At 41.8% G+C, this 26,398-nt stretch overlaps 1 protein-coding gene across 1 annotated transcript in view; it reads left to right on the plus strand.

Moving 5' to 3' along the window:
* Positions 1–26,398, plus strand: part of PRKAR2B (protein kinase cAMP-dependent type II regulatory subunit beta) — a 91,100-nt gene that overhangs the window by 61,556 nt on the left and 3,146 nt on the right. The window contains exons 4-9 of the mRNA XM_032402367.1: positions 5,335–5,418; positions 14,383–14,489; positions 17,413–17,566; positions 22,026–22,127; positions 23,867–23,941; positions 26,223–26,288. Coding sequence (XP_032258258.1) covers positions 5,335–5,418; positions 14,383–14,489; positions 17,413–17,566; positions 22,026–22,127; positions 23,867–23,941; positions 26,223–26,288 — 588 coding nt within the window. The remainder of the gene's footprint in view (positions 1–5,334; positions 5,419–14,382; positions 14,490–17,412; positions 17,567–22,025; positions 22,128–23,866; positions 23,942–26,222; positions 26,289–26,398) is intronic.

Raw genomic sequence — 26,398 nt, forward strand, 5'->3', positions numbered from 1 at the left:
CAGGGACAAGGAGTGCAGCCTTTGGCTGCCAGACGCCACTTTTAAATGAAGGCCGTTCCTAGGGAAGGAAGGATCTTTGTGAGTCGGGCATTCGCTGCTAGAGTTGTCCCCTGTAACACCCTCCGTGTTACTTTTAATAGATTTTTTGTAATTAATTTATTATAATTATAAAGTGCTTCAGGTTCTCCATTAGTTTGACTATTCTCTAAACATGTTACTAAAAACTGCACTGTTTTTTTTGGTCGTAGATACTACAAGGCAAATTGCACCATAGCCCTTGGAAATGATTATTACAGATTTCAGAATTAATTGGCTCTAAGCAGATACGGGAAAATGTCTGTAAGGAAAACATATGTTTTGATAAAGTTCCATTTCATTTGAACATTTTGCATTTCACAGACGATGTATCAAATCCTTAAGTCTCAGATTAATGTAGATATTCTCTTGATATAAATTTGAAGAAAATTTAAATACTTAAGACAGATTTTGGAAAAATCACAAATTAGATTTTACCTTTAATAAATGAAGCTATAGGGGCGCCTGGCTGTGTCAGTTGGTGGAGCATACAACTCTACATCTCGGGGTTGTGAGTTCGAGCCTCGTGTTGGGTGTAGAAATTATTTAAAAAAAAAATCTTAAAAAAGCAAATGAAAATGTAAGAGTTATATATACATCTAACATGTAGCTCTTCTGGTAGCGAAGAGCTGGTAATTTTAAGAACGGGTCATGTCCTTGTTGTGTTACCCCTCAGAATTGTGGAGGAGTGCCTTCTGTATATCTGGCCGGGTGCTTAGGATGTTCAGTGGCGAGAACCGTGGGTAAGTCCCTGCCATCTTGGGGCTTAGAGGCTAATAGCAGAATTAGACAACAAGCCAGTAAACTAATGAACAGTTACAAAATATGAAGTGCTAAAAGGAACCCAAACCCCCCATGGACAGGGTCCCTAATTAAATGGAGTGGTTGCAGAAGTGGGGCCAAAGGAAGTCTTGCCCCAGAGCCCAGGAGCCCATTTGGCTTGACCTCAGCGCCCCAGCTCGGGAGCTGTTGGCAGTTCTGAGTGCAGGCAGCTGTGACTGCAGGCTGGGGGGCCGGAGGAAGGACGGGCCCCTCATGCTCGGGAAATTGATAGAGTCCATCCAGGTGTTCTGATTTAGGTTTTTTAAAGGTTACCTTCAGCTGTGTGGACGGTGGCCTGGACAAATAGGAAACTGTCTTGTACGGATATCCCTTGCTTATTAGCAGAATAGATTTGCAGTGTTTTCTTTAGAGAAAGTGTATACCTTTTATTTATTAATTGGTTTTCTAATTTTTTGAAATGAAAGACCAGGGTTTAGAGCAGAGCTGTCTGTAAACCTTTTTTTTTTTAACTGAAAAATTTACTCTTTCTAGGTAATAAATGTTTTAGACTTTGAGGGGCATACAGTTTCTGTCAAAGCTACTTGCTCTCCAGATGTTGTAGCTTGAAAACAGCCGTGGATAAATCCTAAATGGATGAGTGTGGCTGTGTTCCGTTGAAAGTTTATTTCTGGGGGCGCCCGGCTGGCTCAGTCGGTGGCGTGTGCAACTCTTGATCTCGGGGTCGTGAGTTCAAGCCCCAGGTTGGGTGTAGAGCTTACTTAAAAAACAAAAAACAAAAAAACTTTATTATGGACACTTGAATTTGAATTTATATAATTTTCACATGTTAAGAAGTATTAATTCTTCTGCTTTTTTTCTCCCAATCGTTCTTAGCTTAGGGGCCATGCAAAAAGAAATTTGGCCTGCAGGCCCCAGTTTGCTGACCCTGGTTTAGAGCATAAATTCTATAGCCAGCCCTGCTGGGATGAATCCTAGCTCTGCAGCTCTGAACTTTCTGACGAAATGATGTGGGCAAGTTCATTTTAATATATGAGATCATGTGGTATTTTTCTTTCTGTCTCACTTATTTTACTTAGCATAAATTATTACCTGCTTCATGGGGTCAGTTACTAGGATAAAATGAGTTAATATTTTTAAAGCCCTTAAACCAGTGCTTGGCACATAATAAATGCTACATAATTATTTGTTTAACAAATGAGATTTTTACCCTGAAATCAGAAATAAAATTTAATAAAAAAAAAAGTGACTTCTAGTGTAATAAAAATCACTTTTGGGTGTATGGTTTAGTTACACCCTTAGTTATCCAGATGCAGATCTTATATGTAGGCTCACACCAAACCAAACAGAAAAAAATGAGAGTCTTTAGAAGTGGGAGAACATCTTTTGAGCAGTTGGTTACAGGGCAGGGCCACCAAAGCACAAGGAGTCACCTGATTTCTGTTAGCTTTCCAGAACACAGAACAGGATTTTAATGTGGGGTCTGTAAATGATAGAAGACTCTGAGGAGTGAGGGTGGGGAGAGGGGGCAGAGAGAGAACAGAAAACAGGGAGAGCCGTAGACCATAGCAGTGATGGCAGGATTAAGAACCAGAATTGAAAAGGGTTAATGCATAAGAACACAAGGTAGGAGAGAGAGAGAAGAGGAAAAAGCTGTTGTGTGAGGGGTTCCTACGGAGTGAATGGTCATGGAGAAAGACTTAAATTGATAACAGGAGTAAAGCAGGGGCAAGATGGTGCCAAGAATGATTAAAGAAGATAATTTGGGCAATCCAGACAAACCCTGCCACTTTCTGAAGTGGGTTCCCAAGAGTCCAGAGAACTGGGAGATGGGGTAGAAGGCAGGAAGCGTTCATGGGATAAGGAATAAGGGACGAGAAATAAGTATAGAACCCACAGTTGGCTTGGCTTTGGGCCTTGGTTGGCTAACTGGATACGCCACGTTTCTGGAGCATTTACAGGGACACAAAGGCTATCTAAATTGTGGTGTGCTGACGTTGCTCCCTGGGCTGGAGCACCTCCATCTTGGGCCTAGAACGTTTTTTCCGCAGGGCTGCCATGGTATCCCCAACTTTTTCTCTCTGAGGACAGAGCTTCTTAGCAGGCAAACTTTTTTTTTAAAGGTTTTATTTATTTGAGAGAGAGAGAGAAGGGGGAGGGGCAGAGCAAGGGAGAGAAGGCGTCTCCAGCAGACTCTGCCCTCAGCACAGAGCCTGACTCCGGGTTCGACCCCATGACCCTCAGATCACCACCAGAGCCGAAACCAAGAGTTGGCCACTCATCCGACTGCGCCACCCAGACGCCCCTCAGCAGGCAAACATTTTATGATTGCTTCGATTTGAGGTTCTGTCGGAGTGAGAGGTGACTTTTTGTTTTGTCTTATTGTGTTAACCTTCCTTATTTGAAGTAGGGAGATACGAATTTTGGTTGGCATGATTTTTTCAGTGCACTAATTTAAAAAGTTTCTTGTATAGTAAGCAGTGAGTTAGTAGGCACCAGGGTCTGCTTTTTCTGTGTCCATATGTCGTCTTAAAATCTAGATTGAGGTGTTGAGAGACAATGGACTCTGAAAAACAAACTGAGGGTTCTAGAGGGGAGGAGGTTGGGAGGATGGGTTAGCCTGGGGATGGGTATTGAGGAGGGCACGTTCTGCATGGAGCACTGGGTGTTATGCACAAACAATGAATCATGGAACACTATATCTAAAACTAATGATGTAATGTATGGGGATTAACATAACAATAAAAAAAATTTATAAAAAAATCTAGATTGAGGTGAATATTGATTAGATAGTAAATAAAAGTTTGCATATATCTTACCCATATGGGAAAGAATGCAATGACTTCCTCTCCCACTGGCTGATGCTCTTTTGTGTAGTATATAAATAATACACATACATGCATACCTTGCAGATACTGTGAATTCAATTTCAGACCACTGAAATAAAGCAAATATTGCAGGAAAGCCAGTCAAATGAATTTTTTGTTTTCCCTGTGCATATAAAAGTTATGTGTATACTCTGTTTTAGCATTATGTCTAAAAAAACAATGTACATGCCTTAATTAAAAATATACTTTATTGCTAAAAAATGCTAACCATCATCTGAACTTTCAACAAGTCCTAATAACTGATCACGGATCACCATAACCGATACAGTCATAATGGAAAGGTTCGAAATACTGTACGGATTACCAAAATGTAACACAGAGAGACGAAATGAGCAAATGCTGCTGGAAAAATGGCACTCAACGCAGCATTGCCACGCACTTCCAATTTGTAATCACATCTTATCTGTGAAGCCCAGTAAGGTGAAGTCAGTAAAACAAGATGTATGCCTCAATACGGTCAATTTCCTTTATTTGGGCCTATGATTTTCATTAATATTTAGCCACCTGAGATGGGTTTGAAATGCCGATTCTAATTTCCCATTGTGAGTCTTGGTATGTTCATGGGCACAGAACTCCCCACTGCCTGATTCCGGCTGATCCGATGGTGGGGCCAGTGACAGAGGAGCTGGGGCACCTGCTCGTCAGCCGCCACAGCCGCTCTCTGAACATCAGTGCCTAGGTGGTCCAGGAGGGTGACTCTCCATGCTTGCTGCTTTTAGGACTGTCTCTTGCCTCTCGACTCATTTTATAGTTACAAACTACCAATGTTCACAAAAGAATGGGCCTTTTGGTTCAAGTGGGTTGAGCCTTCCACTCGTCAAAAGAGGCTCTGGAGAGTTGACACGCCACACTTACAGAGGGCATTCTGTTGGTCTTCGCCCTCCTGGGATGATGCTTTAGGAAGAATAGACTACACTGGTTCTCTTTGAGCTCATTCTAAATTGAGCACACCAGGACCGTTGGATTCATCTTTCCTCAAATCCACACTCTAGGTACATCACCCTGTGTTTACGTGCTCCCTTTGGAAAACCACTCTCTGTGGTTACACACACATACATAGTGTGTAAAAATATATTTAACATCTAATGCAATATACGTGTAAGAATTTATTGACTTCGAGAGACCGTCACATTTCAAAGGAAAAGTCTACATCCTAAAAGATTATCCCACTCAGTGGTAGAGTACGAGACAGTGATAGAGAATATCGAGAGAGTATTAAACAGAATGAAGGCAGTCTCCAGACCTTCAGCATAGCCGTTGTGGCCTCTTGTCCTTCTGTATGTTCCCACTGGCTGGGAGCTTTGGGGTCTTTAGTGAATAGCCAATCACAGACCTTTACAAAATGAACTTGCTAACCTGGGGGAAAACACCCGTTTGAAAAACATTCCAGCGCTCTGTTGATGAGTGTGCCCCGCCTCCCCAGACAAGGCTGTACTACTTGCCCTTACTTAGGGGGCTGATAGCTTGTGTCTGGTCCCCTAAAGTGAACCTCAGCACTGACAGTTCTTCCCTCTGACATCCTGCTGGGAAGTTCCATCCCTTATCATAAGATGAGTAGACTAATTTGTTTGTTAATTTGGTCTCCTTTTAGATTATACATCCCAAAACTGATGATCAAAGAAATCGATTGCAAGAGGCTTGCAAAGACATCCTGCTGTTTAAGAACCTGGATCCGGTAAGCTACATATCAGTGACCAGAAATGTTTTTTTTTTTCAGCGTCAGAGTAAAGAACGGTTGCAGGGTCTTGGATTTTACCCTCCCAACAGGTTAATGCCACCCGGGATGACGTAAAGGCCCCCCCCCCCCCCCCCCCCCCCGCCCCCCCCCCCCCCCCCCCCCCCCCCGCCGAGATGCCTGCCTGTGTGGTAGTTTGTGTTCCAGGAGAGCAAGGCTAAGCTTGGGAGGTGCATATCCTTGAAGCTGTGAGCACACAGGCCTGCCTGCGCCTTGTCCGCGGAAGACATTATCTCATCCCTCCAGGTTACTTTACAAGCGTAGCCCTGAGAAACGGCCCAGATGAAGAGAGGGTTGCACCTTGCGTTCCTTGTACATCCGGCAGGAACGTGCAGGGCGGCGCAGGGCCCACGGTGGACTGCCTCTCTCACCGACTCGTGATAGTAATGATATTTTAGTGTCTAACTTTTGTATTATATGTATTTTAAAAGCAACATTTTACTTCGTTTTAAAGGTAGAGGGATTTTTTTTCTTTGTAAGGATTTTGAAATTTTTGTTCTTTGGTTCTGGTTTGGTTTTTTTCTAGAAACCCCTGTCCCATGAGCATGTGATTCACATTTTGCCCTGTGCTCGGACCTAAATGTTCTCTTCCTTCATCTCACATTATGCTTCTTTATTGCTAGGTGATTGTTTGGGTTGCCATGATCCTGCTGCCATGACCTGAATGTGGAAACTGAGTCAACTCCTATAGCTTACCTCAACTTTTTTTTTTTTTAATGTTTTGAGGGTTTTTCTTAGATTTTATGTATTTATTAGAGAGCGAGAGCGAGGACACGAGCAGGGGGAGGGGCAGAGGGAGAGGCAGGCTCCCCGCTGAGTAGGGAGCCCGATGTGGGGCTCGATCCCAGGGCCCTGGGACCATGACCTGAGCTGAAGGCAGATGCTTAACAACTGAGCCACCCAGATGCCTCTTACCGCAACTTTTTTTTGATCAAACGCAGCATCTTAATAGTTTTCAGATCGATGCCCTAGAACATTAAATTAAAATCTTTTTAGGATGGGGTTTTCTTAAAGTCATTTTTATAAAGAGGAAGGTACTGTATCTACACTGGGTCATAGGACAGCCTGAAACATTTTTTAAAGATCCTTTGTTTCTAATACCACATATGTTTCTGTCATGTCCTCCAGGAACACGGATTACATTTTGTGACTTTGGAGATGTTGTTTTAGGACCACGTGTATATAAGTTTTGTCCAGTTTGACCCAGGTCCTCTAGAATTCTTACTGAGTTTGTAAAACTGTGAGCTCTAAAGAATGGGGTTGTTGGTTGTTTGCTCTAATAATGGAAGATTAAGAAATGAAATTAAGGGGTGCCTGGGTGGCTCAGTCAGTTAAGCATCTTACTCCTGATTTCAGCTCAAGTCATGATCTCAGGGTTGTGAGATCAAGCCCTGCATTGGGATCTACACTGGACATGGAGCCTGCTTAAGATTCTCTCTCTCTCTCTCTCCTTCTGTCCCTCCTCTCTCTCCTTCTCGGTCTCTCTCTCTCTCTCCCCTTCCCTCCAAAAAAAAAAAAAAAGAGAAATGGAATTAAGATAGAAAATTTAGGAATTTAATTTAGGAATGGGAATACTTTCTTGTAGTATTAAATGCTAGAATAAGTGACTAAAGGGAATTTGTAAAATTTTGATGGGCTTCCACATAACCCCTCATCTCATTTATCTAGAATGATAATGACTCTGTGACATAAAGGACACTAAAATTATGTGATCTCTAATCATCTTCCACCAATAGGAGTCCAAATAATGATTAGTAGAAAGATACAACTTTGTGTGTGTGTGGTATTGGAATTAAACTAATTTAGTATTTAACTCTTTCCTCCAGATACACAGAGAGGACAGCTGTAAAATTGATGCTCAATTTTACCTTTAGGGGTAGGCTTCAGCTAAGGAGATTTCTCTGTTTTTCGACTAGAACTTTACGTGGGAGAATTTCAGAGCTCACCAGAAGCAGGGCTGCTCACACTTTCCTGTGTCTGTCTGTCACCAGAGGATCTTGTTCAGAAGGCACAGTCTGGTTCAGTAGGTGTGTGGTGGAGCCTGAGAGTCTGCATTTCTCACCGGCTCTCAGGTGAGGCCGGGGGTCCTGGCCCCCAGCCCCGCTTCCTGTAGCAAGAACAAGCGCTGGCCGTGAAGGGCTCCAGCTCTGGATTTGGGTGACTACCATGTGTTACTCCATGTGCATACTTTCCTGTTGCATCGAAGCCATGTTTCAGTGCTTCAGCAGTGACTGTGTGGTGCTCTCTGGTGCCCGTGTGCCCGGTGATAAACAGACGGGCGTCGGATAGCTGCCAGGCGTGTTTTCCGGAGATGCTGCTGCCTTTTCTGTCTCCTCCTTTCTTGCCATTTCACCTTTAACTCTTTTAAAAGCACTGTGAAAATTTTGGATGCATTTAAAATAATTTTTAAAAAGCTTTCACTAGTATATTCTGGCCAGGAACAGCTTTACCTAATTAAAGTGGTGATTTTTATAAACAGTAAATTTTCTTTTAAAAGATTTTATTTATTTATTTGACAGAGAGAGAGTGAGTGAGAGAGGGAACACAAGCAGGGGGAGTGGGAGAGGGAGAAGCAGGCTCCCCGCCAAGCAGGGAGCCTGATGCGGGGCTTGATCCCAGGAACCTGGGATCATGACCCGAGCTGAAGGCAGACGCTTAAAGGCAGATGCTTAAAGGCAGACGCTTAAGGACTGAGCCACCCAGGCTCCCCTTATTTATTTATTTATTTTAATTTTATTTATTTATTTATTTTAATTTTATTTATTTATTTCAGAGACAGAGGGAGAGCAGGAGAGCATGGGGAGGGGCAGAGGAAGAAGCAGGCTCCCCACTGAGCAAGAAGCCCCAAGCGGGACTGGGTCCCTGGACCCTGATACCATGACCTGAGCTGAAGGCAGATGCTTAACCAACTAAGCCACCCAGGCACCCCAAACAGTAAATTTTTTTTAGCCTTTTTTGGCTGCTATGTTGAAGGTCTTCAGTATATGTATTTTAAAGGCCAGTTCTTGTTGGGGGGTGGGGAGAAGCCAGTTCACGAAGTTAACCAAATTCATGAATTATCATTATTGAATATTTTATAGGGAAGAAGCAAATATATTTACATAGTTACTTCCAAAAGATGTTGCTTGTAGCTCAAGCTATCTTGATTTATTTCCCTACATTTCTGGAAATGATGCAAAATATAGATGAGTAAAAGTTTATTCTTCTCAACAGATTACTACCTGGAATAAATAAAAACCTCCCCAAACATGGCAGATTGAAGATTTTAGGTTAAGCTCATGTTTTTTATTTTTTTTTTTTTATTTTTTATTTTATTTTTTTTTTTTTTAAGATTTTATTTATTTATTTGAGAGAGAGAGAATGAGAGACAGAGAGCATGAGAGGGAGGAGGGTCAGAGGGAGAAGCAGACTCCCCGCTGAGCAGGGAGCCCGATGTGGGACTCGATCCCGGGACTCCAGGATCATGACCCGAGCCGAAGGCAGTCGCTTAACCAACTGAGCCACCCAGGCGCCCAAGCTCATGTTTTTTAAACAGTCTTCTAGTGTTTCACGATACACATTTTTTTTCTACAATAACCCAGATGCATTTAAAGTGAATTACATATTCAACTCCAATAACTTGCTTATAGAACAGCTCCTTTCACTTTGATGCCCAGACTGCTCACTGTGCTCCGAAGCCCATGTAAAGCCTTTTTAGGGATGCCGCAGAAATACTCAGACATGGCTCTTGTCCTCTTGGAACTTATAATTTGATGAGGGATTCAAAAGCAGTTTGGTACAACACGATCCATGCTGTGATGGAGTCAGGACAGCTGTGTGAGGAGAGGGTCTCTCCGCCCCACCTGGGGATTCAGGGAGCTGGGGAGGCCACGCGAGCTGAGCTGCAGAGAGTGAGTAGGAAGGAGAGTGCCCGTGGGAGGAAAGCCCAGGGAGTGTTCTCACGGGAGCCCGCACCAGCAGACATGGTGGCGAGAGCTCAGATGTGTGTGTGCTGTGTCATCAGGGACCCTTCTTGAATGCCACCCTGTAGTGTCGGCCACATGCTGGAGGCAGTGGGAAGTCACCATTGAAACTTTTTTTTTTTTTTAAGATTTTATTTATGTATATGACAGAGAGAGACATAGCGAGAGAGGGAACACAAGCAGGGGGAGTGGGAGAGGGAGAAGCAGGCTTCCTGACGAGCAGGGATCCCGATGCAGGGCTCGATCCCAGGACCCTGGGATCATGACCTGAGCCGAAGGCAGATGCTTAACAACTGAGCCACCCAGGCGCCCCACCATTGAAACATTTTAAGCAGAGAAATGAGCAATCAAATGTGTCTGAGGTCACTGCAGTGGCAGGATGGAAGGTAGAAGGGCGGGAAATAGGCTTAGGGAAGGGGACAGGGGGACGGTTTCATAAAATATTCAGGATTAGCAGAAGTTGGCACTTCTTAGGGACCGAATGATTTGTGACCTGTTGGAAAGGGTCTAGGATGACTCCCACTGTCTCACTGGAATGAACACGAGCTGGTACCTTTTTCTGAAACGGGAAAATTTGGAGGAGGAAGGGAAGCAGTAAATACTAACTAGAAAGGAGAATGATCTTGGCCTTTTATGTACTATCCCATCTGAATTCCCTGAAGTTATTGTTTAGCTTGGAAATCTGGCACCTCCTAGGCCTCTGAATATTTTTCCTGGGAGGGCTGTATATTCCTATGTTTGAGCACAGCATTTATAATTATTAATCTCTTTGAAGATACCCTTTTCATGAATATTTTAATGCTCGACTCAGTAGGCCATTTTTCTTCCGAAATATTTCTAATTTGAGGCAAACTGAAATAATTTTCCTATGCTCCATGATAGGTTCTTTCATTAATGGAGAGTAAATAGTTGTTTTTGAAGTTAGAGACCTTTCATCGAGCTCGAATTTGCTTTCTGTAGAATAAGATGTGGATTTCCTACTGTAGTTGTCAGTCATTGGGATAAGCCTCTGCATATTAAATATTTCCTAAGTTCTTTTCACTCTGTGCATAATTATGGGGAAATTACATTTTGATTGATTAGAACAGACACCTGTCACAGTGAGAAGTTCTAGAAGAAATGATTGTTCTGTATTTTACCAGGAATTACTTTTTTTATATATCATGTGTGAATTCCTAAGCTTTATAATGTTTTAAAATGCAGCTAAATACCAAGACAACAAAAAAATTTACTAGAGCAGTGTATTTCATTTTTGTTTTTTCTCCATTTGACATTTAGAGAAAGAGCTAATCAATAAAGCTGATATTCTCTCTCCATCTGGACTAAAAGAGTTGGAATATAAATAGTAAGTGCAACAAAATATTAGTAAACCATTTAATCAAACTTCATAATTCTGATAGGTGACCATATGCTGCCTGGTTGATGAACTCATTTGGGTAAAATGGTCCCCGTGGGGCCGATTAGCCGCACATGCAGACGGCACTACCACACTGGCTGCATCTTCCACAGGGCCTCCTGTTTCACAAGTAGGTGTCAGAGCTCACGCAGGGACCGAGGGAGGGGATGAAAACCGCTTCCTGCAGGACCCACCCCCATATTCCTCCAAAAGCCTTGCTTAGCCCACGGGAAGATGCAGTAGTATGTTCTCTGTTCAGATGGAGAGCTCGGGTTTTTTAATTAAAGGTTCTAAGTCTGTGTGTGTACACAATTTATGAAAATCCAAAAAGAACAAAAGAGTAGTTAGGGAGCGAAAATCCCCCTCGCACCCCAGCTTCTCAGGAGCCACACATGTTTTGAGCATTCTCATGGGTATTTTTCCAGGGTTATGCTTTGCAGGGCAGTATGTTGTTGTTTTTAAATTTCAGTGACAGCAAACTCTCCATAGTGTCCTGCCCCATTCTTCTTTTTACTTAGCAATATATCTGTATTTGTAGAGGTTCTGTATTCTTTTTAAAAATTATTTGTGTCAGGGAGGTGCCTAGGTGGCTCAGTCGGTTAAGCGTCTGCTTTCAGCTCAGGTCATGATCCCAGGGTCCCGGGATCGAGCCCCGCAGCGGGCTCCCTGCTGAGTGGGGAGCCTGCTTCTCCCTCTGCCTGCCGCTCCCTGTGCTTGTGCTCTCTCTCTCTGTCAAATAAAAAATAAAAAAGCTTTACAAAAATTATTTGTGGTAGTATGATTTTATAAAAGTTTAAATTGGTAACATTTATGTATTATAAAGCTAAATGAGGCGAACGCATTAACATTTTGCTGTTGTATCATTTATTAAATTCGTATATATAACCAAGGAGGGCCCACATCATCAAAATAATATTGCAAAAGAAGAGCAAAGTTGGAGGACTCACACTTGCCAATTTCAAAACTTTTGCCACAGGGGCCCCTGGGGGCTCAGATGGTTAAGCATCCAGCTCTTGGTTTTAGCTCAGGTCATGATCTCAGGGTCGTGAGATCGAGCCCCATGTCAGGCTTCATGCTCAGCGGGGAGTCTGCTTGAGATTCTCTCTCTCCCTCTGCCCCTTCCCCCTTTCTCTCTAAAATAAATAAATAAATCTTAAAAAAAAAAAAACTGTACTACAGAGCTCCAGGAATAAAAACAACGTGTTACTGGCCTGGGTAGACACATAGAACAGTGGAATAGAATTGAGAGTCTAGAAACAAACCTATACATTTGATTTATACATTTGATTTGATATCCATTTGATTTTTGATGAGAGTGCCAAGACCATTCAATGGGGAAAGAATAGTCCCTTCAACAAATGGTGCTGGGACAACTGGATATCCCACACACACAGGAACCAAGTTGGACCCCTCCTTTACACTGTACACAAAAATTAACTCAAAATGGATCCAAGACCTAAATGTAAGCTCCCAAACTATAAAAACTCTTAGAAGAAAACACAAGGGTAAGTCTTCATGACCTTGGATTTATTTAGCAGTGGATTCTTAGGTGGACTCCAAAAACAAGAATATGAAAAGAAAAAGAAATTGAACTTCATAAAAAATAAAAAAAATATGTGCATTAAAGGACATTATTGAAAAAAGTGAAAGACATTCTACCAAATGGGAGAAAATAGTTGCAAATCATATGTATATAATGGCCAAATATCCAAAAATATATAAAGAACTCTTACAACTCAATAACAAAATAACAACCCAACTTAAAATTAGGCAAAATACTTGAATAGACATTTCTCCAAAAAAGATATACAAATGACCAATAAGCACATGCAAATATTCTCAACATAGCTGGTCATTAGGGAGATGCCAATCCCGAAACCACAATGAAATACCAGCCCAGCACTACTAAGGTGGGTATAATTTTTTTTTTTTTAAGAAGGGAAAATAACAAGTGTTGGCGAGGATGTGGAGAAATTGGAACCCTAGTACTTTGCTCGTGGGAAAGAAAATGGTTTAGGCACTGTGGAAAACAGCTTGGCAGTTGCTCAAAAAGTTCTAGAATTACCATATGACTTAGTAGTTCCACTCCTTGGTATAACCCAGAAGAATTGACATAAATATTCAAACAAATACTTGAATATGAATGTGAATATGAATAGCCCCACTATTCACAGTAGCCAAAAGCAAAATAATCCAAGTGTCCATTGACGGATGAATGGATAAACAAATTGTGGTATATTTACAGTGGAATATTATTCATCCATAAAAGAGGAATAAAGTAGGATATATCCAGAAAAAGGATGAACCTCGAAAACCTTATGCTGAATGAAATAAGGCAGAAGCAACAGGTCACGTTGTATGATTGCATAGGAAATATCCAGATTAGGGGAATCCATAGAGATAGAAAACAGGTAGGTGTTGCCAGGGGCCAGTGAGGGGAGAATAGTGAGGTGACTGCTTAGTGGGCACAGGGCTTCTTTTTGGGGCGATGAAAATGTTTGGAAACTAAGAAGTGGTGGTTGCACAACTTTCTGGCCCCTGAATTGTTCACTTAACCATAGTTAATTTTATGAGAGATTTAACCTCACGAAAAAATTATGTATATATATATAATTCATCTGAGCACCTTGGTTTCCATTAGTTTCAATATTTAATGGCTCAGATACACTTTGAGGAGGCAGTTAAATCAACGGTTTACAGAATCAATCACTGAAGCACTTCCACAAAGTCCCTGGGTTCCACAAAACCCAATTTGAGAAACACTAAGCCCTTTTGTCTGTTTGAGGGTCTTTGAATTTTTCCTGTATTTGTTCTGAGGAAAGATTTCTTCACCTTCTAGTTTATTCTCACTAGCTGACGTTTATCCTTAAGCCTTGTCAACCACACGTTAGCAGAATAAAAATTTTATGTAGCTTAGGTAGTTGTTGAAGAATAGGTTTGACGTTTCTGGCTTCAGTGTTAATCTGTCCTACGGAGGTAAATGGTTGCTTCTTGAAGAGAACTATAGTGGTAAAGAACAGTGATAACAAATTTGCCATAGTCAATTTTGGATTTGCCTATGTTGTTTTTCTGTTCTGTTTTTTTGTTTTTGGTGCTAAAACCAAACAGGACTGGAGCCAGAATTTGAATTCACTAAGTATTTAGTTCTAGTGATGACTAAACATAGGGAAGTTTTAAAAACAATCTTTAAAAGGCATTTGCAGTCGTTCTTTATGAACCTGGTCATTTTAGTTGCCAAGGTTCTGTTTCGTGTATAAGGTATATGGTGTTTGGTGGTTCGTTGTGCTGAAATATTCTGAAATAGCTAATTATAATTACTTTTATTCAGGTACTGAATATGAAAGGAAATACATAATCATCTCATTTGTTAGGTGATGAGAACAACTGTGCTGTGTATTTTTTCTTTTTTTGACAAGATTTAATGGCAGTGATGATATTTCTGTTTCTTCAAGCTGGTTCACAGAAATATAAAGCCGATTATGGTTAGTTAAAGGAAAATATTGTAGACAAACATAAGGATTGAATCTTTTCTTTTTTAAAAAATAGGAGCAGATGTCTCAAGTGTTAGATGCCATGTTTGAAAAACTGGTCAAAGAAGGGGAGCATGTAATTGATCAAGGCGATGATGGTGACAATTTCTACGTGATCGATAGGTAAGTTTTGCGTAACCTCACTGCTGAAATGTAATGACCCTTCCATATAAATTCTCAGAGGTTCTTATAACGACTGGCAAATTAATATTTGATAGTTGCTGTTACCTCTTTAATATTCGATAGTGGCTGTTACCTCTTTATTCTTGTTACTCCATAATACGCCCTGGAAGCCTGCTGTGAATACGTGTGGTGAAACCACATTAGATCATGAAAAGAGGCCTAGTTTATAGAAGAACGGATGATTTTGCTTAGTTAAATCTATAAATCTCAGTCATTTACTGTGTGCTGCCTCACTTATTAACTTTGGCTTGAGAAGACGCCTGTTACACTTAGGAGGGAGGCAGAGCACAGCATCTGGGGTGTTGAATCATACAACTCAATCTGTTCTTTTTTTATTAACGATAAAATAAAACATGCACATGGTAGAGAGGGTAGTTTATGTTCTTTCCAGAAGTTGTTTATGCATTCTTGTGCATTAAAAACATAGAGAAGTTATTTTAAAACACCGTAGAGAGATTATTTTATTTAAATGAGAAGGTGGGCATTCATATTGAAAATGCAATTTCAGAAAACATCTTTACTTTGTCAAAGAAGAGTGTGCTTTTTAAAAAATTTTTTTATTATGTTAATCACCATACATTTCATCATTAGTTTTTGATGTAGTGTTCCATGGTTCATTGTTTGCATATAACACCCAGTGCTCCATGCAGAACGTGCCCTCCTTAATACCCATCACCAGGCTAACCCATCCTCCCACCCACCTCCCCTCTAGAACCCTCAGTTTGTTTCTCAGTCCATCTAAAGAAGAGCGTGCTTTAAGCAATACTTAGGTAAGAGCCCTAACTGTACTGGGGGAGCAGTCTGAACGGAGGCTATATTTCCTCACTTTGGTAAAGTGATGCTGAAGTGCCCCTCCCGTTTTGGGGGCCACACAGGTCATCTCCCAGCCTGGCCAGATTCATTGGGTTGCATTTGCTTCTCTGGGTAGAGTTGTGCTCAGCTCAGAGCCTTGTGGAAAATCACACCCCATCTGTCTGCACAGCCTCATTTCTTGATGTGGCTCTGTGGTTGGCATCTGTCCCGTATCAGCAGTCATGCACGCTCTCCGCGTGGAGGGCTCTCACCGACTCCCCCGTTTCCTCGTCTTAATGCTGTGCTGACCTGTAGAGCTGTCGTCGAGGGCTGGGCTGAGCTCTCTGATTTTAGAACAGACCCACTTATTCCGTGTATAAATTAAAGTCTTGATTTTCATATCCTTAACAGCTTTCATCAGGGAAACACCTCAGAAATGCACTCAGCTGTTACACTGTATTTAACTGTAGGGTATATGGCAAACCGAAATATGGTTAAAAACTCCATTACGTTTCCCGGTTCACTTAGATCCTAATCACCCACTTGACAGATGAAAACTCCCAGGCACACAGAAGTGACAGGAGTCGGCGAAGGTCAGCCAGCCCGGCATCCGGGTCTCTTGGCCACTGTTTGTGGTCTTTCTGTGGCTCCACTCTGCCCCACGGTTCACGTTATCGGGAAGAAATGTGTATGAGAAGGTGGTACAGGCTTCAGACCACGTGCTGGCAGGTGGACTGGAGGCTCATTTTACTTCTCATCAGCACATTTGTCGTACTTTATTCTGTTCCAAGCAGAAAATGTATAAAATGGTTTTGGTGCTAAAGTGTAAATAGTGTTAATAGAAGAATTAGTCTGAACTTGAAAAATAGTCATGAAACCCATTCTAGAAGGTATCCTTGAAAAGCCCTTCTATCCATGAACATCAAGCCAGTTATTCTCTTATTCGTTAATGTTTGTGTAGTATCTTGTGTTTTTTGCTTTTGTTTTATCTTTACCATTCATAATCCTTTCCTAATCTTAAAAGCTCTCCCTTTTTTGTCTTTGTTAGGGGTTTAGCCAACAGAATAAAGCCAAAGAATCTCTGCTGTCTGTGCTCCCAGGTGTTTCAGCAAGACCTGAAGCCATGTTCTCTGATAAAACACAGTGTATGGGGAGACTGTCGTCCCCAGGAAGGATGTAGTTCTGTAGATACGGGGTCTGTGAAATGTGTAGGACAGCGCCAGGCAGACGGTGGGCTGCTTGCTTAGAACATGAACCCAAATAAAAGATAAGCACAAAATAAAAAGACCTTCAAAAAGACCAGGACCAGATACTCAGTCTGAATTTCTACATTTTGCTCTAGGTTGGGGGTCGGTCTGAGGTAAAGCCCCGGATGATGTAAAGAGCAGACTCTTTAGGCTCTGAGGCCACGTGGTCTCAGCTGCTCGGCTCTGCTGCTGCGCTTCGTGCACATGAGCGTCAAGAAGGCGCAGGTGAACCCGTGTGTTTGTGTTCTGGTAAAACTTTATTCATGAAAGCAGGCAGCCAGTCCGGGGGCCTTGCTCTGCCGGCCCTTCCTCAGATGATACAAGAGCCTTGTAAGTGCTGTATAGTAGGGCTGACCAAGTTGTTAGAGCTCTGTTCTTTTAAAAAAAGTTACTTTCTTCTGATTTCAAGAGTAATACGTGTTCTCTTTAGACACAAAAACTCCTAAAACATCCTTCACTGTTCTTACACTCAGAGATGATTGCAGTCAGCTTCTTCAGAAGGATGTCCGTGCATATTCTGTTTGGTTGGAGTCTCATTTTATCACTTATTTTATTATTATAAACTTTGATCGTTCGGTCTCATTTTCCCCCGGCAGGCACGTGTCTGGTCCTTACCGCAGTCTAGCTGGTGTTCTCTTCCTGCTTGTCTGGCACGGATGTTTTCTCTGGCACATATCGATGTCCTTTTATTACTTGTCATCAGAGGAGAACGGGAAGCTGGAAAGGAGATTTCGTCGCACACAGCTCTTCTCTGAAATGATGTACTCTTGTCATGAGATTTGACTTGGGTTACTTTTACCTCTTCTTTTCCATCTGTCCAACAGAGGAACATTCGATATCTATGTGAAGTGCGATGGTGTTGGAAGGTGTGTGGGGAATTACGATAACCGCGGGAGTTTCGGTGAACTGGCCTTAATGTACAATACGCCCAGAGCGGCTACCATCACTGCTACCTCTCCTGGTGCTCTGTGGGGTTTGGTGAGTGAGAGATTTATTCCACCCGAGTGTTACTTAGGAAAACTGTTATGACGAAAGCCAGGAGGTAGAGTCTTTTGGTTCTAATAGGTGGATTTCTTTGCGATCCTCCTCGGTCATTGCGGTATTTATTAAGCAGCTACTGGATGCTGCACTTCTGGGTGCTGGGTTAAATCTTCATGTTCTTTCCCAGTGAAGTCAGGAGCTTAACCTACTGGTCCTGGGAAAGAGACTCAGATCCGAAATACTCCTCTTTTACCCACCCTTAAAAAACAGCCACCCAGACAATTGAACAAGGCCTCCAGCGCTGTTTTCTCAGGTAGCTTTCTGGGGTATGACATGATCTGTGCTTCCCCAGGTGTGGTCCCCTGACCAGGAGCACCTATATCACCTGGGCACTTTGCTGGAACTGCAGATTCTGGCCCCACCCCCTTACTGATTTGGGCCCACCGAATCAGAAGCTCTGGAGATGGGGCGCAGCGATCTGTGCTTGAGCAAACCCACCACGTGACTCGGATGCATGCTAGAGTTTGAGAAGCCTCCATAAACAGGTTCTCTTGGTGTGCTTTAAAGTGGTAACAGCTTTGCCTCGAAAAGCAGCTGGGTAGCATCCAAATACTTGATGCCTCTGTTTCTCACCTGGATGCACATCAGAATTACTTGAAGGTGGGGGAGGGGGTGGAAATGTTAAAAAAAATTCCTCTTGCTGAAGCTCCACCACAGACCAATTTAATCAGACCCTGCCGGGGTGGGACCTGGGCTTTTAAAATAAATTTGTTAATGGTGATATTTCTACAAGACTTAAAAGTTGGTTTGAAGACATTTGGATGAGGTGGGAAGGGAGATTCTTTTCATACGTGATATCAGGATGCCGAGTAGCTGATTCTAGAAGGCGGTCTCCGATGTGCTTACGGGTCACCTGGGAATATAGTTAAAATGCAGATCCTGATTCACTGGATCTGGAATGAGGCTTATGATTGGCATTTCTCATAAGCTCCCAGGAGACCCCAGTGCTGTTCTGCCCAGAGCACACTTTAAGCAGTGCTGATTTTAGGACGTTTGCAGTACTTGTATTTTCTTTTTAAATTGTTGAAAACGGCCCACTCTCTAGTTTCAACATGTATTTATTAGGTTAGTTCTCTCAAAAATCCTTTTGTGGAAGGAGAAGAGGTTGAGAGAATAGGACATCTATTTGCAGTCTGGGTCCCAAGGACCGTATGTAGCTTTAAGTAACCCGTTACTCCCTGTCGACTCAGCCATTTAACTCTGAAGTCGGTTCAGCTGATAAAAATCTCTTGCTCAGAGAAACCATACATACCATACACTTCTTCTTATTAGAATCAGGCGGTTACTGTTGCCGTGGTAAAAATGTGATGAGTCACATTTTAAGTTGTACAAGAAAATTTGGAATTGTTTCACACGAGAAGAAACTCGTCGTGGTCTGGCGTGTTTTAAGGACTGTTGAAGATTTGAATACCCAGAGCCAGCAAAGTAAGAAACCCCAAACCAGACCGGGCTAGGTGCATAGGACCTGTTTGCCAGTTACCAGAGTGGTTGGCTCCATCTAGAGTCCGCCGTGACCTGTAAGGAAGGCATTCGCTGAAAGTTCGGTCATTCCGATGAGGTTGCCAGCCAGGGTCAGAGGGGTGCGTGGTCTGGAAGCCACCTCCCACACATCCTTGGAACAAGATCACACGTGTAGCAGGTTGGCCCCTCTGAGTACTCATAATTTGCAGCCCTGGCAGAAACCTTAAACTGGGTACCAAGGCCCAGCATTTCCCAGTGTGTGTGATACTTAAGCCATCAAGAAGGATTTAGCATTTTCAGAGATTTTTACTTATCTATGCATGTTATTCAGGTGGGCGGTTTGTGATGATCACCTTGGGGTATGTGCCTAAGTGCAGGAACTTTTTAAAAATTAGAATTAACCTATCACTTAATCCTTCAAATATGTTTTTTAAGAGCCACTTACTGAACTATCCCCTTTCCAGGGAAAGTCGAGTAGAAAAGATGTTTTTCTTTTAAGGCCAGCACATTGGAGCTCTGTCATATAAATGCAGGTAGAAAGATAAGCAGATCCCAAGAGAAAAGTCCTTTGTTAGACTAGTCTAACTTTGTAAATAGTACTCGGTCACTGTTAGCCTTAAGGGTTAACTGATGAGCGTGAACCCTGCCAATGATTCAGAAAGGCAATTATTGAAATGACTAGGATGAAAACATTTGAAATGGGACTTTGTGGATTTTAATTATATGTCACAGTGGGTGTGAAGAGGTGGGCCACTAACACAATTTTTCCTGAGACAAATACCTCATTGTGGTTAATTTTTAATCACTAAACTATTTCTCGTCTTCTCTGTTTTGCAATAAACTCTGTCCATAAAATGGTGTTGAAGCCGGTTCCCAAACCTGATTATATATCAGAATCACTTGGGGAGCTTTTATGACCTATAGGTTAGTGAGCCCTACACGCAGACATTGTTCGAGTCATTGAAGTCTGGGGTCTGAGAACCGTTTTTTTAATACTATAGCTGATTCTGATGCAGACCCAAGCTTGGAAATTATTTCAATAATTTTATTAATTATCTTGCACATTTTTCTCTTTTAAAAAAGTTATTAGGATTACAACTCCAAATTACAACCCTTGTCAAATTGTAATAAACTAAATTGGGGAATGGGATGTTTGCTTTCCTAGAGACTTACATCCATGCTGGCATTTTCCTCCATCCCGCCAGTTCAGCTAAATTCAGCCTCACTGTGTCGGACAGTAATTTAATAATTAATGAACATAACGCAGTTTTATTGGATATTAAAGTGGTGTAATTGTTGATCAGTATATGACAAACCAACATAATTCTGGGAGCTCTTAACTAAGAACCATTATAAATAATGTCTTACAGGGATTTTTTCAAAATAAAGTTTGCAGGAAAACCATTTTTTGAGCTGTTTGTTATCTTTAAAATTTTCTAGTTTCCTAATTGAGTTCTGTATCTTTGAGGTTAAGTAGTATAAACAGAGGAATGTTGGAGAACCCTGAGAATGATAAACACTGGCATTTGACTCTTGATATTCAAGAAAGTTGTAGTTCCTCTATGCACATTTTTTAAAAAAGAAAAACTCTGACATAATGTGGATGTGACAACCTAGCGTACATAATTTTTTCAAGAGCTCATTATAATTGCTTTATGATTAAAAAATTCAGCAGTGTTTTTCATGCATTTTTTTTTCCTGCAACCCACATTTAGATTTCCATTCGGAAATATCACAACCAGTATATTTACCAGTATATTACTGTATTTATTTATGTATGTGTCCTTGTGTATAACTGAAATAAATAACTAAACAACACTTTACTAAAAGGTGTGCATACTGAGATTTTCCATTCTTTATTTTTTACAAAAATGCTGGTCATGGGTGAAGGGGGTCAAAAGGTACCAACTTCCAGTTATAAAATAAATAAGACCTGTGATGTCCTGTCCACCTCGGCCACTGTAGTTCATGCTATATTTGAAAGTTGCTAAGAGTGTAGATCTTAAAAGTTCTCACTAGAAAAAAAGAATTTGTAACTATGTATGGTGATGAGTGTTAACCAGACTTATTGTGGTGATCATTTGTCAATATATATATGAATGCCAGATCATTATATTGTACACCTGAAACTAATACAATGTTATAGGTCCATTATAACTCAGTTTAAAAAAATGCTGGTCATGTTCCACTGACTTGATTTTGGATATCCTAGGGCTGTCATCCACAGTAAAAGAACTTGTGTTAGCCCGAACTCAGAGACACGGAGTGCAGTGGTGGCTTCCAGGGGCTGAGGGTGGGAGAGATGGGGAGATGGTGGTCAGAGGGTGGAAACTTCCAGTTACAAGGTGAATGAGTTCTGGGGATTGAATGAACAGCATGGTAATTATCGTTAACATTGTATTGTACACTTGAAAGTTGCAAAGGGAGTCTCAGATGTTCTCATTACAAAAAAGAAAGGGTAATTATGTGAGGTGATACCAGTATTAACTAACCCTTTTGTGGTAAGCATTTCGCAATATATTAGTGTATCAAAGCAACACATTGTATACCTTAAACTTTTACACAATGTTATAGATCAGTTAAATGTCAATAAAGCTGGAGGAAAACAAAGACAGGGCTAGTGCTCTTTTTTAATGGTGCAATAGCGCCACCTTGTGGGTGTATCCCAATTATGTGTTGGCCAGTTCTTCTGAATAAAAGGAAATCGTTTCCTTTTTTTAAAAAAAAATGAAAGTAATATTTTATGCGGGTCTATATTTTATGCCTGAAGAAATAAAAAAAAATCTGAAAAAAGTATAAATATTAACCTTTTATTTCAAAATCTTCAGTTACTGTTTGTTCCTTATTGGGACTAAAATGAAACTATCTCTTCAAACTTTTTTTCCTAATAAAATCTACCTCTTAACTGTCTTTGTATCTGCTATTCTGCCTTTAGGACAGGGTAACCTTCAGGAGAATAATTGTGAAAAATAATGCCAAAAAGAGAAAAATGTATGAAAGCTTTATTGAGTCACTGCCATTCCTTAAATCGTTGGAAGTAAGTATATGTTTATGCTTTTGTTTTACTTTGCTTTAAAAGTTGTTCTGTTTGGAACATTTAGTTCTGTAGGAAAGTTTCTTTGAATATTTTTATTTGAAAAGATTACATGATGGTGTTTGTATAACATGGTATTTCTTTCACTACCTGTAGCTGCAGATGTTCTGTTTTGCTTTGTTTTACAAGTAATGGACTCCTGTGAGTGTCTAGAACAGATTTATATGTGGTCTTTATCTAAAAGCAGACTTCATAGGTATTTACCCAAAGAATACAAAAGTACTAATTCAAAGGGATACACATGTCCCGATGTTTATAGCAGCATTATCTACCACAACCAAATTATGGAAACAGCCCACATGTCCGTCAACTGATGAATGGATGAAGAAGAGGTGTGTGTACACACACACACACACACACACTGGAATATTACTCAACCATAAGAAAGAATGAAATCTTGCCGTTTATGACATAGACGGAGCTGGGGAGTATAATGCTAAGGGAGAAATAAGTCAGTCAGAGAAAGACAAGTACCCTATGATTTCACTCATGTGTAATTGAAGAAACAAAACAGATGAGCAGAGGGAAAGTAAAGAGAGAGACGAACCAAGAAACAGACTCAACTCTAGAGAACACACTGATCGTCACCAGCGGGGAGGGGTTGGGGGGATGGGGAAATAGGGAATGAGGATTAAGGAGGGCAGGGGGACTTGGTGTGATGAGCACCGGGTGTTGTATGGAGGTAACGAATCCCTGTATCGTCTGCCTGAAAACTAATATAATACTGTATGTTAACTGACTGGGGTTTAAGTAAAAACTTAAAAGATGTAAAAGCAGACTGAAGTAATGATAGAAATGTGGGCAGTAACTAGTTACACCTTTACAGGGAGAGCTTGTCGAAACACGGTGTGTCTTTTCCTTCCCAGTCAACCTTGCTGTTTACCCCTCTTCTCCTCTCCTCTTCAGACTGGCATTCCAGGGTCTCTTCTGTCTTCAGGCTATGCTCTCTCCCTTGGTGAACTTGTCAGATGCCCTGGCTTTAAACACTGCTTATACACTGATGCCTCCTAAAGCGGCCATCGCCAGGCCAGGTCCCTCTGTCGAACAGCAGATGCATTTATCCAACCGCATGGTTGACATTTGTGCTCACGGGGCTAATTGACATCTCAAACCTAGCGCGTCCCAGCTCTCCTCCACCCCTGCCTTCCCCACCTTCCTGCATCTGGGCCACAAGCCTCAGGATTAGTACTGATTCATCTCCTGAAATTTCTCTCTGTTGGGTTGTCGGTACACGCCTGGTGGAGGTTTTGGCCACGTTGCAGAATGTGTATGAGGCAGCTGATCGTGTCTCGCGGCATCTCTTTTAACATGAAAGATCAGGGGCTGGAAATACACATGCCTTCAGAGTTAGGCGGGTGTAATGTAAGGGAGCGGAGGAAGCCAGGGTGGGGCGTCAGCTAGACTCGGCGCCAGCGCCAGAGCGGTCGCCGACCCCCAGCCCGTTGTTGCTGTGTGCCAGTCATGTGGGCTGGGGGTTGCTGAGCTCCTGATTGTTCAAGAGAAGCTGAGAATTCAGGTTCTCCTGAGGGAAATCTATTTTAAAATGCTGGCACTTAATTAATACACACACAAACCCGCATGCTCTATTTATTTGGCCTCTAGGCTACCAATTTTTAACTTCTGAAATAGAAGTTTAGTCTGTTTAATTTAGTCTGTTTAATCATATCTTTTTTTCACTGAAGGTTTCTGAACGCCTGAAAGTGGTAGATGTGATAGGCACCAAAGTATACAACGATGGAGAACAAATCATTGCTCAGGTATAGTGCTTTTTAGGTAATTCAGCTTAGGGTTGTATTCCAAAAGTTTCTTCCACGAGGCCGATCTTGATAAATTTTTCATTTGTGTCTGTAATTAGCATGTAGTGGTGGATTAAATGAATATTACTTCCACCAAATGACCTCTTAAAAGTGGTTTGATTTACAGCCATTAAGCTATTTGAATATTTTTATTTATATAATTAACTCCTGATGAATATGTATTAAATCATCAGATGGATTTCTGGATAATTTTCTACTTGTACATGACATGAAATTTAAATGTATCTACAATAAGATGTCATTGACAATCAGAAAAAACAGGCGAGCGTATTCCTTGAGATAACACGGACCCAGAAGTTGCGCCGGGAGTTCTGCAGAGTTTTGCATGATCAGTTCAGGAGAAAGCCTCCTGGGGCTGCTCCCTGATAAAATTAATCAAGAAGGGAACACACTGTACCGTGTACTGTATCAGCTTCCAGGCACGAAATGGGGGCCGACGTGCTGTTTCACCCCTAATGCTTCTCTGAGATCCCAGTTGGAATGGGTAGGAATACACACCTTGGTTATGACAGAGCTGCCAAGAAGTAGGATTTATGAAGACAGTCGGAGTTCACAGATAAAGCAGACGGATGATAGGGCCCATATTTCTTAGTTACAGTTCTAAGCCCTGGGCGAATGATTTAAACAGATTTTAAGGTTCTCTGATTTTTATATCACAACATTTATGCTGTCTTATAATTTTAATCTAAAAGTATTGTCTTTTGATACATGTGGCATAAGATGCAAGGTCAGTGAGCCTGAGGCAAGAATAATTGTGCTAGAAGGCAGACACACAAGTAAATCACAAGTCCCTCTCTCCTGTACACACACGTGCACACAGATCATAGGGCTTGGAGGGGAGTGGAGTCAAACTAGAGAACAAGGCTGAGGTTCTGCTACGGAAGTTGGAAAACAACCACCCACAGGGCACTTTTGACATGATTCTTTTTAGCCTTTTATTCTGAAATAATTGCAGACGCCCGGTAAGTCGCAGTGATCGTACAGTGGTCCCATGCCCTTCCCCCCTTTCTCCCGGTACCTGCTGTGTCGCTGCAGGACACACCGTCACACCTACCATCCAACATGGCACAACCCACAGACCTAGTGTTGTCACTTCTATGTGCATTTAGAGCGCGCTTTGAAACAGAATGATCAGGCGCCTGGCTCACTTGGTTGGCAGAAGTGACTCTTGATCTCGGGGTTGTGAGTTCGAGCCCCACAGTGGCGTAGAGATTATTTAAAAGTAAAATCTGAAAAAACAATTACACAGCAGTCAACAGATGTATTAGGATTTTAAACACTTGAAAATTTAACAGGAAGCTTTTATGATACAAAATAAGAGAAAGGAGATTATGTATATGTATTAATCTTAGGGCTTATTGAAAGTATTTTTAGGTATCGTCTTTTAAGCATTTATAAATATCTGTTACATAAATCTAGACTCCACATTTTGGTGTGATGTATTCTGATACTGTGTTTCTTGGATTGTATGTACTAAAGAGTTTTGAAATTCCCAGGTTTCTCTAGAATCACTTTGAGAGGCTCAGAAAAGTCAGTATTTGCTGTCATGCATACTGCACTATTTAATTCAGGAGGCGTCATTGGAAATCAAGGCAGAGTTCACCCAAAAACAGAAAGAAGGGAAATCAGGGATGTAGTTAGAAATGGCAACACTTTCAGGAGCCTTTTTGAGGCCCCGAGGTGGAGTGGAGCATCAGTACAAATGTCAGGGTCAGGGCCCCCATGAACTGCCTCCTGATAAGTCTGGTGGTTTTCTCCTCCTTGAGAGTTTCTCCTCTTCGGGCCACCGTGCCGATGGTTATCAGAGGATGACACGGTGCGCATCTGAGTGCTTCTCGGGGAGCACGGATTGGCTGGTGGAGCCGGAGGTGCTGGGACCCAGCCCTGCCATCTCTGACTGTGGACATTGTCATCTGGGCTGGAGTTGGGGCCAAATTCTCACCTCCGTATTTGCCGTATCTCCTTGGCTAGTTTAGCAAGAAGTGCCACGGGAGAGAGTTTATTATTTCAGATAATTTTACAAATGAGCTCCTTATTCTAGAATTGTTGATCATGGCCTCTCAGTGTAGACGGTGAGACAGTTTGTTCCTCCGGGCCCTGGCTTTTCGGGCAGATCATCTGTACAATGGAGCTGGGTTGATCTCAGGGCTACGAGAGGCAAAAAGGATTGCTGTCAACGAAATCTGCATTTCCCCCCGCTGTTTTTGTTTCCTTCTTACAGGGAGATTTGGCGGATTCTTTTTTCATCGTAGAATCGGGTGAAGTGAAAATCACTATGAAAAGGAAGGTGAGTGTTGGCAAGTCCTAAAAATTCATGCTAGCCATAGAGCAACAGGCTTTCTGATGCTCACCCTCAGGTTAACAGAATCTTCATGAGCTGAGTCAAGGCTCACACTC

This window comes from Phoca vitulina, unplaced genomic scaffold, assembly GCF_004348235.1.
Source record: "Phoca vitulina isolate PV1807 unplaced genomic scaffold, GSC_HSeal_1.0 scaffold4, whole genome shotgun sequence".
Lineage (NCBI taxonomy): Eukaryota > Metazoa > Chordata > Mammalia > Carnivora > Phocidae > Phoca > Phoca vitulina.